This window comes from Brassica napus, chromosome C1 (assembly GCF_020379485.1).
Source record: "Brassica napus cultivar Da-Ae chromosome C1, Da-Ae, whole genome shotgun sequence".
Classification (NCBI taxonomy): Eukaryota; Viridiplantae; Streptophyta; class Magnoliopsida; order Brassicales; family Brassicaceae; genus Brassica; species Brassica napus.
In genome coordinates this window covers 19,386,218-19,397,508 of record NC_063444.1, presented here as the reverse complement: position 1 = coordinate 19,397,508, position 11,291 = coordinate 19,386,218, and the positions used below count along the sequence as shown (strand labels likewise).

General features: G+C 34.2%; 1 protein-coding gene across 1 annotated transcript; it reads left to right on the top strand.

The window, feature by feature from the left end:
* Window positions 1–7,912: 7,912 nt before the first annotated feature.
* Window positions 7,913–10,780, top strand: BNAC01G42170D (protein IQ-DOMAIN 19). The gene is made up of 4 exons (XM_013810762.3): window positions 7,913–8,948; window positions 9,050–9,277; window positions 9,372–9,887; window positions 9,998–10,780. The coding sequence occupies exons 1-4, from the start codon at window positions 8,598–8,600 to the stop codon at window positions 10,022–10,024; spliced, it is 1,122 nt and encodes a 373-aa protein (XP_013666216.1). The 5' UTR covers window positions 7,913–8,597; the 3' UTR covers window positions 10,025–10,780.
* Window positions 10,781–11,291: the final 511 nt, after the last annotated feature.

Below are 11,291 nucleotides of genomic sequence, written 5' to 3'. Positions count from 1 at the left end.
CAAACGGTCATCTTGTTGAAAATACAGAGGAGTAAAAGATAGTGTACGGAACGAGTGAAGACAAGAGAAAGCAACCAGTTCCATCCTCTCCAAGCTATTGAAGCTGTGTGGTTTACTTTACAATTGTGCCTATTAGCTGTAAGAATAAGAGTTCTAGAGTATTCTTATCATTGTATATAAGCTTGCTTGTAAACCCTAATTGAAGTTAAGTTGAAAATTCATATTTTTCATGGAAACTTCTTGTGTTCTTATCTTCTTCATATGGTATCAGAACCATTGTGAACCTTAACAGGTGACATCAATGGCGGATAACCTAAATCCTTATCATTTTCCTAGTAATGTCCATGTTCTGAGTTCGGTCACATTTAAGCTCAACGATGGGAACTATCTCTTATGGAAGATCTAGTTCGAATCTCTTCTCTCAAGTCAGAAGCTTGTGGGCTTCGTTAATGGTGCCGTTGCGGCTCCTCAACAAACAAGGACGGTGATGTAAGGAAACGTTCAGCTGGAGGAACCCAATCCTCAATACGAAGCATGGTTCTGCTCCAACGAGCTCGTGCGATCTTGGATCTTTGGTACGCTTTCAGAAGAGGTATTGGGAATGGTTCATACTCTTACAACATCTCGTGAGGTCTGGATCACCTTAGCTGAGAACTTTAACAAAAGTTCTCTTGCAAGAGAGTTCTCTTTGCGCAGAAACCTTTCAACTGTTAACCAAAAAGGACAAGACTTTGGCGACCTACTGCAGAGATTTCAAAGCCATTTGTGATTCCCTGACTGCTATTGGTAATCCTAATGAGGAGTCAATGAAAATATTTGGCTTTCTCAATGGTTTTACAAGAGAATATGATCCTATAGCAACGGTGATTCAAAGCTCCTTGACTAAGATTCCTGCACCAACATTCAACGATGTTATCTCTAAGGGTTTGACTGTAAACTCTAGACGTAAACTCCAGACGTATGAAGAACAAGCTCAGGTCACTCCACACCTGGCTTTCAACAGTCAACCTAAGCAGTCCCAACAAGAGTACCGAAACACAGCTTCGATGTACAACCACAACTACAGAGGCAGAGGACGTACATGGTTTACTCGAGGTAGAGGAGGCTACTCAACTAGAGGTCGTGGATTTACTCAGCACCAATATGGTTCAGGAAGTTTAGGAGAGAGACCAGTCTGACAAATATGTGGAAGAACCAGCCACACGGCTTTAAAATGTTATAACCGCTTTGACAATAACTATCAGGGTGCAGCTGCTTATGCATCTCTCCGTGTGGCTGATGAGAATGGTCGGGAGTGGTATCCAGATTTCGGGGTTTCTGCACATGTTACTTCATCCACAAAAAATCTGCAAGAAGCTCCCCCGTATGAAGGAAGTGATGTAGTTATGGTAGGGGATGTAGCGTTCTTACCTATCACACATGTTGGGTCTGCAGCTATCTCTTCATCATCATGTACTCTATCTCTTACTGATGTGTTGGTCTGTCCTGTTATTAAGAAATCCTTGTTGTATGTCTCAAAACTGTGTGATGATCAAAACTATGGGGTGTTCTTTGATGCTAATGATATCTATGTTATTGATCTGGATAAGCTGAGAGTGGTAGCCAAGGGACCAAGAAGTAATGGTCTTTATCGATAGGAGAACAAATGATTTGAAGTAAACTTCTCAGATAGGCAGGTTGTGGCGTCTGAAGCAGTGTGGCACTATCGTCTAGGTCATTCAAATCCGAAGATTCTTCAACAATTCAGTAGCTGTAAAGAGATTATGATGAATAAGAGCAGAAAAACTCCCTTTTGTGGGTCTTGCCAGATGTGGAAGAGTAGTATATTGCAATTTTTTCTCCAGTTTCAAATGTATCTCAATCTTTAGAGAGGGTCCACTGTAATCTGTGGGGTCTTTCTCCAGTTGTATCCAATCAAGGATTTTGATATTATGCAGTGTTTATAGATGAATATTTAAGATTCACTTGGCTTTATCCTATGAAACACAAATCAGTGGGCTCTCAGAAATATTTCTTGGGTATTGAGATAGAATCTCACTCTGAAAGTCTCATTCTACATCAAAAATCTTATGTCAAAGATATTCTACATCAGGCAGCTATGAGTGGTTGCAATCCTATGCCAACACCTCTTCCTCAACGAATCTAGCAGCTTGATCCAACACCTTTCGCTGAGCCAACATACTTTTGAAGTCTAGCTGGTAAGCTCCAATACCTTACTATAACTACACCAGACATTCAATATGTGGTTAATTATATGTGTCAGAGGATGCATCTGCCTACTATATCGTGTTTTGGTCTTCTTAAAAGGATCTTGAGATACTTAAAAGGGACAATGGAGTTGGTTTTGCATATTACGAGAGATAACTGTTTCACTCTGTCAGTCTATTGTGACTTAGACTGGGTGGGTTGCACTGAAACAAGGATGTCTACGACTGGTTTTTGTACGCTTTTTGGTCCTAACTTAATCTCATGGTCGGCAAAAAGGCAACCTACAGTTTCTAAGTCATCAACAAAAGCTGAATACCATGCACTAGGAGCCACATCAGAAGAGATATCATGGATTTCATTACTGCTTAGAGACCTGGGAATCTCTCAACCTCATGCCACACTTCTCCGATGTGATAATCTATCAGTCGTCTACTTGAGTGCAAACCTAGCACTACACCAGAGGTCTGAATATTTTGATATATATTATCATTATATCCGAAAACATGTAGCTCTTGGTCTGATTGAGACTAAGCACATTCCAGCTTCACAACAAACCGTAGACATCTTTACCAAACCTTTACCAAGAAAGGGTGGAGTTAAGGTGCAAATTTGGTGTTGATCAACCCCCACCAAGTTTGAGGGGGAATGTAGGTGAGAATATGAAGATGGGCATGATGTTCAAGCTCAGAAGACATATGACCCAAAAGAAGTTCAGCTACTCCCCAAACGGTCATCTTGTTTAAAATACAGAGGAGTAAAAGCAGAGTATACGGCAAAAGTGGAGACAAGAGAAAGCAACCGGTTCTATCCTCTCCAAGCTATTGAAGCTGTGTAATTTACTTTACAGCTGTGTCTATTAGCTGTAAAGATAAAAGTTCTAGAGTATTCTTATCATTGTATATAAGCTCCCTTGTAAACCCTAATCGAAGTTAAAGTTGAAAGTTAATATTTTTTTACAGAAATTTTTTTGTGTTCTTATCTTTTTCATAAATGGCATGTCAGTTCGGCAATTCCTAATGAGATTAGTTCACATTCAGAGCATCTCCAAAAATGAACTCTATTTTGAAGTTTCCAAAACTCTATATTTGAAGTTTCAATGTGCTCTTCTCCAAAAGTAAAACTTCAAACCTAACTTCAAAATTATTTATATTTTACACTATGGTCCATATATTTGTCATAGTTGATGTAAATTCATAAAACTTCTATAAATAACTAGTACCTATATATAAATATTACATAAATATTAATTAAAAAAATCTTACACTAAAATATAAAATTATAAGTAAAAGTACATAATTAAATATTAAACTGCAAGCAAATAGTACATTATTCCATAAAATTATTTCCGTAATGCTCCCATATATGATCAACTAGTGCATTTCGAAGTAAGAAATGATTCTCTTTATTTTTTATTTGTAGATTACGAAGCAAAAATTGTTGAAATCGGATATCCTCATAATATACCCGCTGATAGTTTGATATCATCAAACAAAAAAATCCTTGATCTTTTAAACGAAAGTACAACAAGTAGGGAAAAAGGTCATGGGATGATTGAATTACGACTGCAAAATGAAGCAAAAAAGTTAGCTTTTAAAGAAGTAAAAGAGGAAAATAAAATATTGCTAAAAAACTTAGCTTCTATCGATGATGTTAATATTCGTGAATACATTTGATCTGAACAAGAAAGAATCGTACGAAAAAGGCGTCAAAAGCAACAACAACAATCATCTTCGGTTACACAAAATTTGTTTGGGCAATATTTTGGAGATTTGAGAGGTTCTTTACCAGACTATTAGTGTTGTTATAATATTATGTCTTCATGTGTCTTTTTAATAAGTTTTATTATGGTTTTTTGTAATATTCTTGTTGTTTAATTCTAGTTTTAAAATATTATAAATCTTGTTTTAAAATTTTTATTTAATTTCATGTGTAAAACTTAAATTTATAAAACAAATTTGAATATTTATGAGATATAAAAGTTTTAAGAATTAAAACAATAAACAAAAAAAATATTTAAGAATTATAAATATGATGCATAATTGTAAGGACCAAAATGCAAATAAAAAGATGAAACTTCAAATTTGAAGTTTTGAAGTTTCTTTTTGAAGAGCAAAACACTCTATATTTAGAGTTATAGAGTTTCTTTTAGAGATGTTCTCGAGGGCAGAGAGTGCCCTTGTACGTTCCAAATCTCCACTAAATAAAATACATTATTTTGTTGTAAAAAAAAGAAGACATTAATTACTTTTTTTCTTGTACTAATATAGCTATTAATTTAATTTATTGTTTTGCTTTGCCGTTTACGATATCATTTATACGAGGTATGAATCAGATTTAATGAGATACGGTACTGGTAGAACGAATACCACAAAACTAATTCAATGTGTATGGACTATTTGCGATATATATAACTTGAATACAACTAATTATTTTCATCATGGTATCTGATTTTCCTGTATAATAAATAATAAGCACATTTAAGAGATTTTGTCAACGTCAACAACTTATTCAAACGCGAATTGTCTGGAAGCACCCGTCATTGTTTTCCAAAGCTGAACATTTAAGCCATCTTCAATGGGTAGAAACTCGAATCTCATTTTAGTTTCTTAACATAAGTTTTAATATTAAAAAAAGAACCAATGAAAGAGTAACAAATATTAGAAGAATTTCACAAAACTCTCTTGAAACTTTTAAAGAAGAAACTTATCTCTTCTTTACAAGGAAACAAATACTTTAGATTATACTTCAATAAGAACGAGAAATAAAAGATGAGTATAGTTAACATTTTGGGTCACTTACTGAAATGGCATAATTCTTAAATCTTTCAAATATATGATTACAAGTTTTAAGTTCTAAGAGATTTCAGATTTCTACTGAAAAGCAAAAAAAAAAAAAAAGTTACGAAATATCAAATATACACACTTTTTTGGTTTAATTTTTATAAACACTTGAGACATGCATGCATAATTTACATGACAATACTAATCCAAAATGGTGTTTCAGACTTGTGTTTACTATATGTGGAAGGAGAGGAATGAGCGCAGACACCAGACAGGCTTTCGTACGGTAGACCAAGCTATTCAGATCGTTGATAAAGCCATACGGAACAGGATCAACTCTCTTCGATATAGGGCGGATCATAGATTTTCATAAAGTATTGCTTCTTTGTATTGCCTCATCATATATATAGTTTCCACATTTTTTTGTAAATGCCTATTATTTTATTCCTATCGATAAATTTCACATTTCATCCAAAAAAAAGTAATACAAAACTAGTTTGAATTTCAGTTCAACAGCTGTGATTACTAAAAACTGTTAAATTATGTGGACATATATTATCTTGAACAGTCTCATTCGACTGACCACAAACTATAACTACTAACATTTTTTCTCATATATTTCAATGTGGGGCACTCAAGCCAACCGTGTTTTGATTATTCCAAATATAATAACTTTATAGTAATATGTCTCATGCTAAAATCCATGAAAGCAGAACGTCGTTTATATAAAAATAAATAAAAGTTTCGTAAAAGTATATATAAAATACAAGTTACGATCATGATAAAGTATTTCACAGGGATTCTGCATGTCTTCACCCTTTTTCACATGGCTCATCAATCGCGAGTCTCACGTTCTGGACTTGTGTATTTTCTCGTCTACCACACATACATGCAAAATCTCAAATTTGAATCCAGATTATGACACGATCGTCTCCCATCTACAGTTCGGGTTGTGCAGTGAAATATTGTTTTTGAGTTATTAGTTAAGTGACTCCAAAGGATGAGTTGCCTAAAAAGGGTCTTTTAGTATATTCTGATATCCAACGAAGTATGCAAGGAATCTATCTAATCGAATCTGATTATTGAAGATTTCCTATTGGTGATTAAGCTGTGATGGCTCTTGAGGCTTTTTAGCTTAATTATAAAGTCTTTAAAGTCAATTTATTTCCAATCAGGTTTTAGACTCTTTAAAGTCTTCAAAGCTCTCTTTAAATTTCTCACAGCCAAAATAACTGATTTTACTCTTTACTTTGTTTGTTTTTCTTAAAGCCACAATTTGATGTTTTTAGTATTTCTAAAGTCATATTAAAAAATTTAACAGAAACAATTTTAACAGCCACATTAAATTTAAAAGCCTTGACAGCAAAAGTCTTCAAAATCTCAAACAATCAGAGGCCTTTTTAATGTGGCCATCGAGTTTCCATTATTCTTTTTCTCCCGAATTAGCCTACATATCTTCAAAACGAACCGTAATAAACCGATAAATCTACATCACGTTATGTATTATTCCCATGAATTTTGACATTACAATACTTTTTAGTTACCATACTTTTTAGTTCTACAAACCCAAAACAAAAGAGAAAACTGTACACAGAGACAAATTATATGTAATTATACTTTCCAACATATATTCCACTTAAATTCAACCAATAAGAGCATGCAAAGAACGGGAAAATGAATGCTCTTGAGTGATGGGTAGTTACGGTACTTATGGTGTTAGGGCAACATTATCGGGCACAAAATTTGGTCCTTAAGGAGAGGGGACCCACAAAAACACCAAAACCGAAGAGGAGAAGTCGTTAAATAAGAGGTGTTTTGGCGGGAAAAGTGCCAATTTCGACCCCAACAAATTTCAGTCATGCCAAATACGACCCGAACAATTGATGAGTGCCAATTACGACCTCAACTCAATTATAATTAAAAAAACTACCTGAACTTCTTAAAACGTGCTTAAATCTACATTGACTTTAACAGAAGTTAGTCAACCGTTAACAAGATAAAACGACGTTATTTTGATATACGAGGAAAAATGTCAATTTCGACCCCAACACTCTCAGTCGTGCCAAATAGGACCCAAACAAATGGTCAGTGCCAAAAACGACCTCAACTCAATTATTATTTAAAAAAAAATTACTTTAACTTCTTAAAACGTGCATAAATCTACATTGAATTTAACAAAAGTTAGCCAACCATTCACAAAATAAGACGACGTCGTTTTGATATATATATATATTTTAAAATATGTTCATTCCGGGACTCAAACCTATGCCGGGATATCTTTTTAAAGGGGCACACTAACAACTAGACTAAAGTAATTTTTTGAAATATTATTACAAATTGAAATTCTTCATTATATAAACTATTATTCTTCTTCATCTTATCCAATTTAAAACTTTGGTGATTGCTTTATATACTTCAGTTATTGTTTAATATGTTTAATATTTTGTACAAGATATCTTAGTGAAAGAAAGATAAAAGGCCTCTTAACATTTTTGAAGAAAATATCAAAAATATATAATATTAACTTTGAAAAATTAAAAAAAAATTCTACTTAAGTTTGAAAATTAAAAATAATTTGTATAAGAAAATTTTATAAATAAATTCAAAGTTTTAAGTATATTTAAGATCGTATTATAATAAATATTTTATTATTTATATTTTAGTAAGATATAAGTTTATTAAAGATATGATAAATAAAAAACATGTTAATGTATTTATATAAATCAGAAAAAAAATTATCACCAAAATTATAAAATTAGATAAGATAAAGAAGAATAATAGTTTATATAATTTCAAATTTGTAATAATATTTCAAAAAGTTATCTTTATCCAGTTGTTAGTGTGTCCATTTAAAAGGGTATCACAACACGGTTTGAGTTCCGGAATGAACATATTTAAAATATATATATATATATATCAAAACGACGTCGTCTTATCTTGTTAACGGTTGACTAATTTCTGTAGAGTCAATGTAGATTTATGCACGTTTTAAGAAGTTCAGGTAGTTTTTCTTAAATTATAATTAAGTTGAGGTCGGTTTTGGCACTGACCATTTGTTCGGGTCCAATTTGGCACGATTGAGAGTGTTGGGGTCGAAATTGGCATTTTTCCTTGTATATTAAAACGACGTCGTTTTATCATGTTAACAGTTGACTAACTTTTGTTAGAGTCAATGTAGATTTAAGCACATTTTAAGAAGTTTGGGTAGGTTTTTCGAATTATAATTGAGTTGAGGTCGTATTTGGCACTGATCAATTGTTCGGGTTGTATTTGGCACGACATAAATTGTTGGGGTCGAAATTGGCACTTTTCCGGTGTTTTGGCTTGGTCCTTGTACTGTTCGCGGGCCCCACTGACACGTGGCGGCCCGCGATTAGTTTGTTTCTATCTTTTTTTTTCTTTTCAGTCGAAAAAAAAAAATTAAGAACCTTTACCGATAATGTTGCCCTTAGACTGTCCAAAAAAAACAGTTAAAGAGTTCTTCCCGTACAATGTCTTAAAAAGCCAGTCGCATTATAACCTCTCAAAACCAAACACACGCATCTATCACACGATCTCTTCTTCTCTGACGTATAATGGTAGTCTGACCAAAGATTTTCAAAAAATATAATGGGGAAAACAAGCAAGTGGATTCGAAATTTCTTAACGGGAAAGAAGGAGAGATCAAAGGAAAAGATTATCCAGAGTGAGTGTGGTGGATTCACTTCACCGGTTCCAGGTATTCCTAAAGAGAAACGTCGATGGATTTTTAGACGTTCTTCTTCCACTAGACCACCAGTTTGTGCTTCTACCCTCAAAGTTTCATCTCCACCGGTTCAACCGTCACTGCCTCCACCGCCACAACCATTTGAGGTCGCAAACGTGGACACTGAACATGATGAGAACAAGGGCGCGGAGATTGCAATGGCTGTTGAAGAATTTGCAGCAGTGAAGATTCAGGCCTACTATCGTTCCCATTTGGTGAACACTGAAAAAACGAAACTCCAAAATATCTTTTTCTCCTTTTTTTTCTGGCCTCAAATTAGTTCTAACGGAGCAGTTTTAAACTTTTTTGGGGGCAGGCGAGGAAAGCATTAAGAGCCTTAAAAGGGTTAGTGAAATTGCAAGCACTTGTGAGAGGTCATTTAGTGAGGAAACGAGCAACAGCTACACTTCGATGCATGCAAGCGTTGATTACACTTCAGGCTAAAGCTCGAGAACAGAGGATTCGTACGATAGGAGATTCAACACCAAAATCCACAAATCCAAGAACACCGATTCATAAAACCCGGATCAGTGACATTTACCACGTAATGGATCTAACCCAGATCTCAAAATCCAATCTTGAAAACATCCGGATCCTAAAGTTTCTAAACTTTGACTCCTCTGTTTCTGTTCTTGCAGGAGAATGACGAGAACATCGAGAATGTGGAAATGGAGATTCAGTCCAAATTTTACTCTCCGGCTCCTTCTATAACCGATATGAGTCCTAGCCATTTCGAGGATTGTAACTCGTTCAGCAGAGCTCAACGCAGTCCTCAGTGTTTCGGATTCAAAGAGTATTACAATGGAGATACTTTGTCTTCTTACGGCTATCCTCTCTTCCCAAATTACATGGCTAATACTCAGTCTTCTAAAGCCAAGGCTCGGTCTCAGAGTGCGCCGAAGCAGAGACCTTACGAGATGTACGAGAAGCATACGAGCGCGAGGAGAAGATCTAACGTGGAAGCACCGAGGAACGGTGTACTTAAGGCCGTACGGATGCATAGAGCTTCATCTCAATTAGGAAAGGAAAGTCAACATGAGTATTATCCGTGGATGGCGACTAAGTTCCATAGATCAAACATTTCGCTTATGGCGAGTGAGTGCGGATCTACCAGTACATTTATGACCAATACCAACTACGGTAGAGATGTTGATGTGAGTCCCGAAATATTACTTGTTTCCCAGGAAAACATTATTCGTGATAAGATTTGCTACAAATGTTAATTTTATTTTTTTCCTTGTTCTTGGTTATGTGGTTGTTGCAGGTTCAGGGGAACGTGCAACAAGCGTGATTTAGAAATTCTTAAGTGATATGAGATATTACTGGAAAAAACATAGACCAGTCTAGAAACTAAAGAATGGTTCAAGGAAGAACAAAACCTCTATATGTAGTATAAGAGATATCTCGTCTTAAATCTTGATTCTTGCTTTTCAACTTTACAATTCTCACTGACGTTTTGATATTTTTGGATAATTTGTTAGTGTTAGTCAAATCCATGTTCCTAAGAAGAAGAAAAAAAATCTACTAGTGTGGTGCTGAAACGAGGGCCAGCACCAGGGGGTTGGTATATCTGACATTTATTCGATTTCACTAGGTCGCAAACTAGATAATAAAGAAGAAAAATGAAAAAGAATTAACAATTCTAATAAACTACCAAACGAGGTTTTAGTTTTATTTCCGATTCTTTATTTCATCAACTTAACCAACTCATAATTCCCCTCATAATGCCCATAACTTTAGGTAATATTCAAAATTTTCATATCAGTACTTTTAAATTGCAAGAACTAGATTTTGAGCCGCGCTTTTCAAACGCATGTTTTTTGGCTTATATTATAATACATAGTCTTCTTATATCGAAAAATATAACTTTAACAGTTATATAATCTACGAATTAGTTTATTTGAGATTTTATATGTACACTTTTACGTAAGTTTCTTTTAAGCATGAGAATTATATCCGGATCAATAAAACAAACCGAACCGACCCAAAAATATAGGTTTAGTTCAGGTCCAGAGAAAATAACTTATTGGGTTTTTTTTGGACCCGCATGTCTTTGTTTGAGTTCGGGTCCTACCCTACACCCGATCATAAATATGTTGTGTTTCCGGTATTATGGATATTTTTTTTAAGTTTTTGGTTTACGATTATAATTTTTGATTTCAGGTAAATTTTCAAATTAAAAAAAAATGGGTATTTGGATAAAAGTTTGGGTATTTTTCAGTTCATCGTGTCAGATTTTGAATAAGATCTTGAATTTTTAAGTATTTGAATTTTTTTGGGTATTTGTTTGGAGTTTCAAGTACTTTTCGTATTTCGGATATTTTTCAGATTTTTTAGATATTTCAATTTTTTTTAGGATCCTGAATACCCGAACAAATGTGGACCCATTACTTCCATATCAGGTCCAACAACCTTTTGATATAGATTTTTAACGTTATTGTACAAAAACATGGTTGATGAAATATTTTTCTGAGTAAAAGTATCATAAGGAAAAATATTAGGATCTGTAAAAAATATTTAAAATATTGTATAGTTCGAATGATTAATGCTATTACCAA

Bases quoted from the DNA above. Each gene is read 5' to 3' on its own strand.
- BNAC01G42170D (XM_013810762.3), top strand. From the start codon at position 8,598: ATGGGGAAAACAAGCAAGTGGATTCGAAATTTCTTAACGGGAAAGAAG. The intron at 8,949-9,049 runs GTGAACACTGAA...TTTTGGGGGCAG, and splicing joins CCTACTATCGTTCCCATTTG to GCGAGGAAAGCATTAAGAGC. The intron at 9,278-9,371 runs GTAATGGATCTA...CTGTTCTTGCAG, and splicing joins GGATCAGTGACATTTACCAC to GAGAATGACGAGAACATCGA.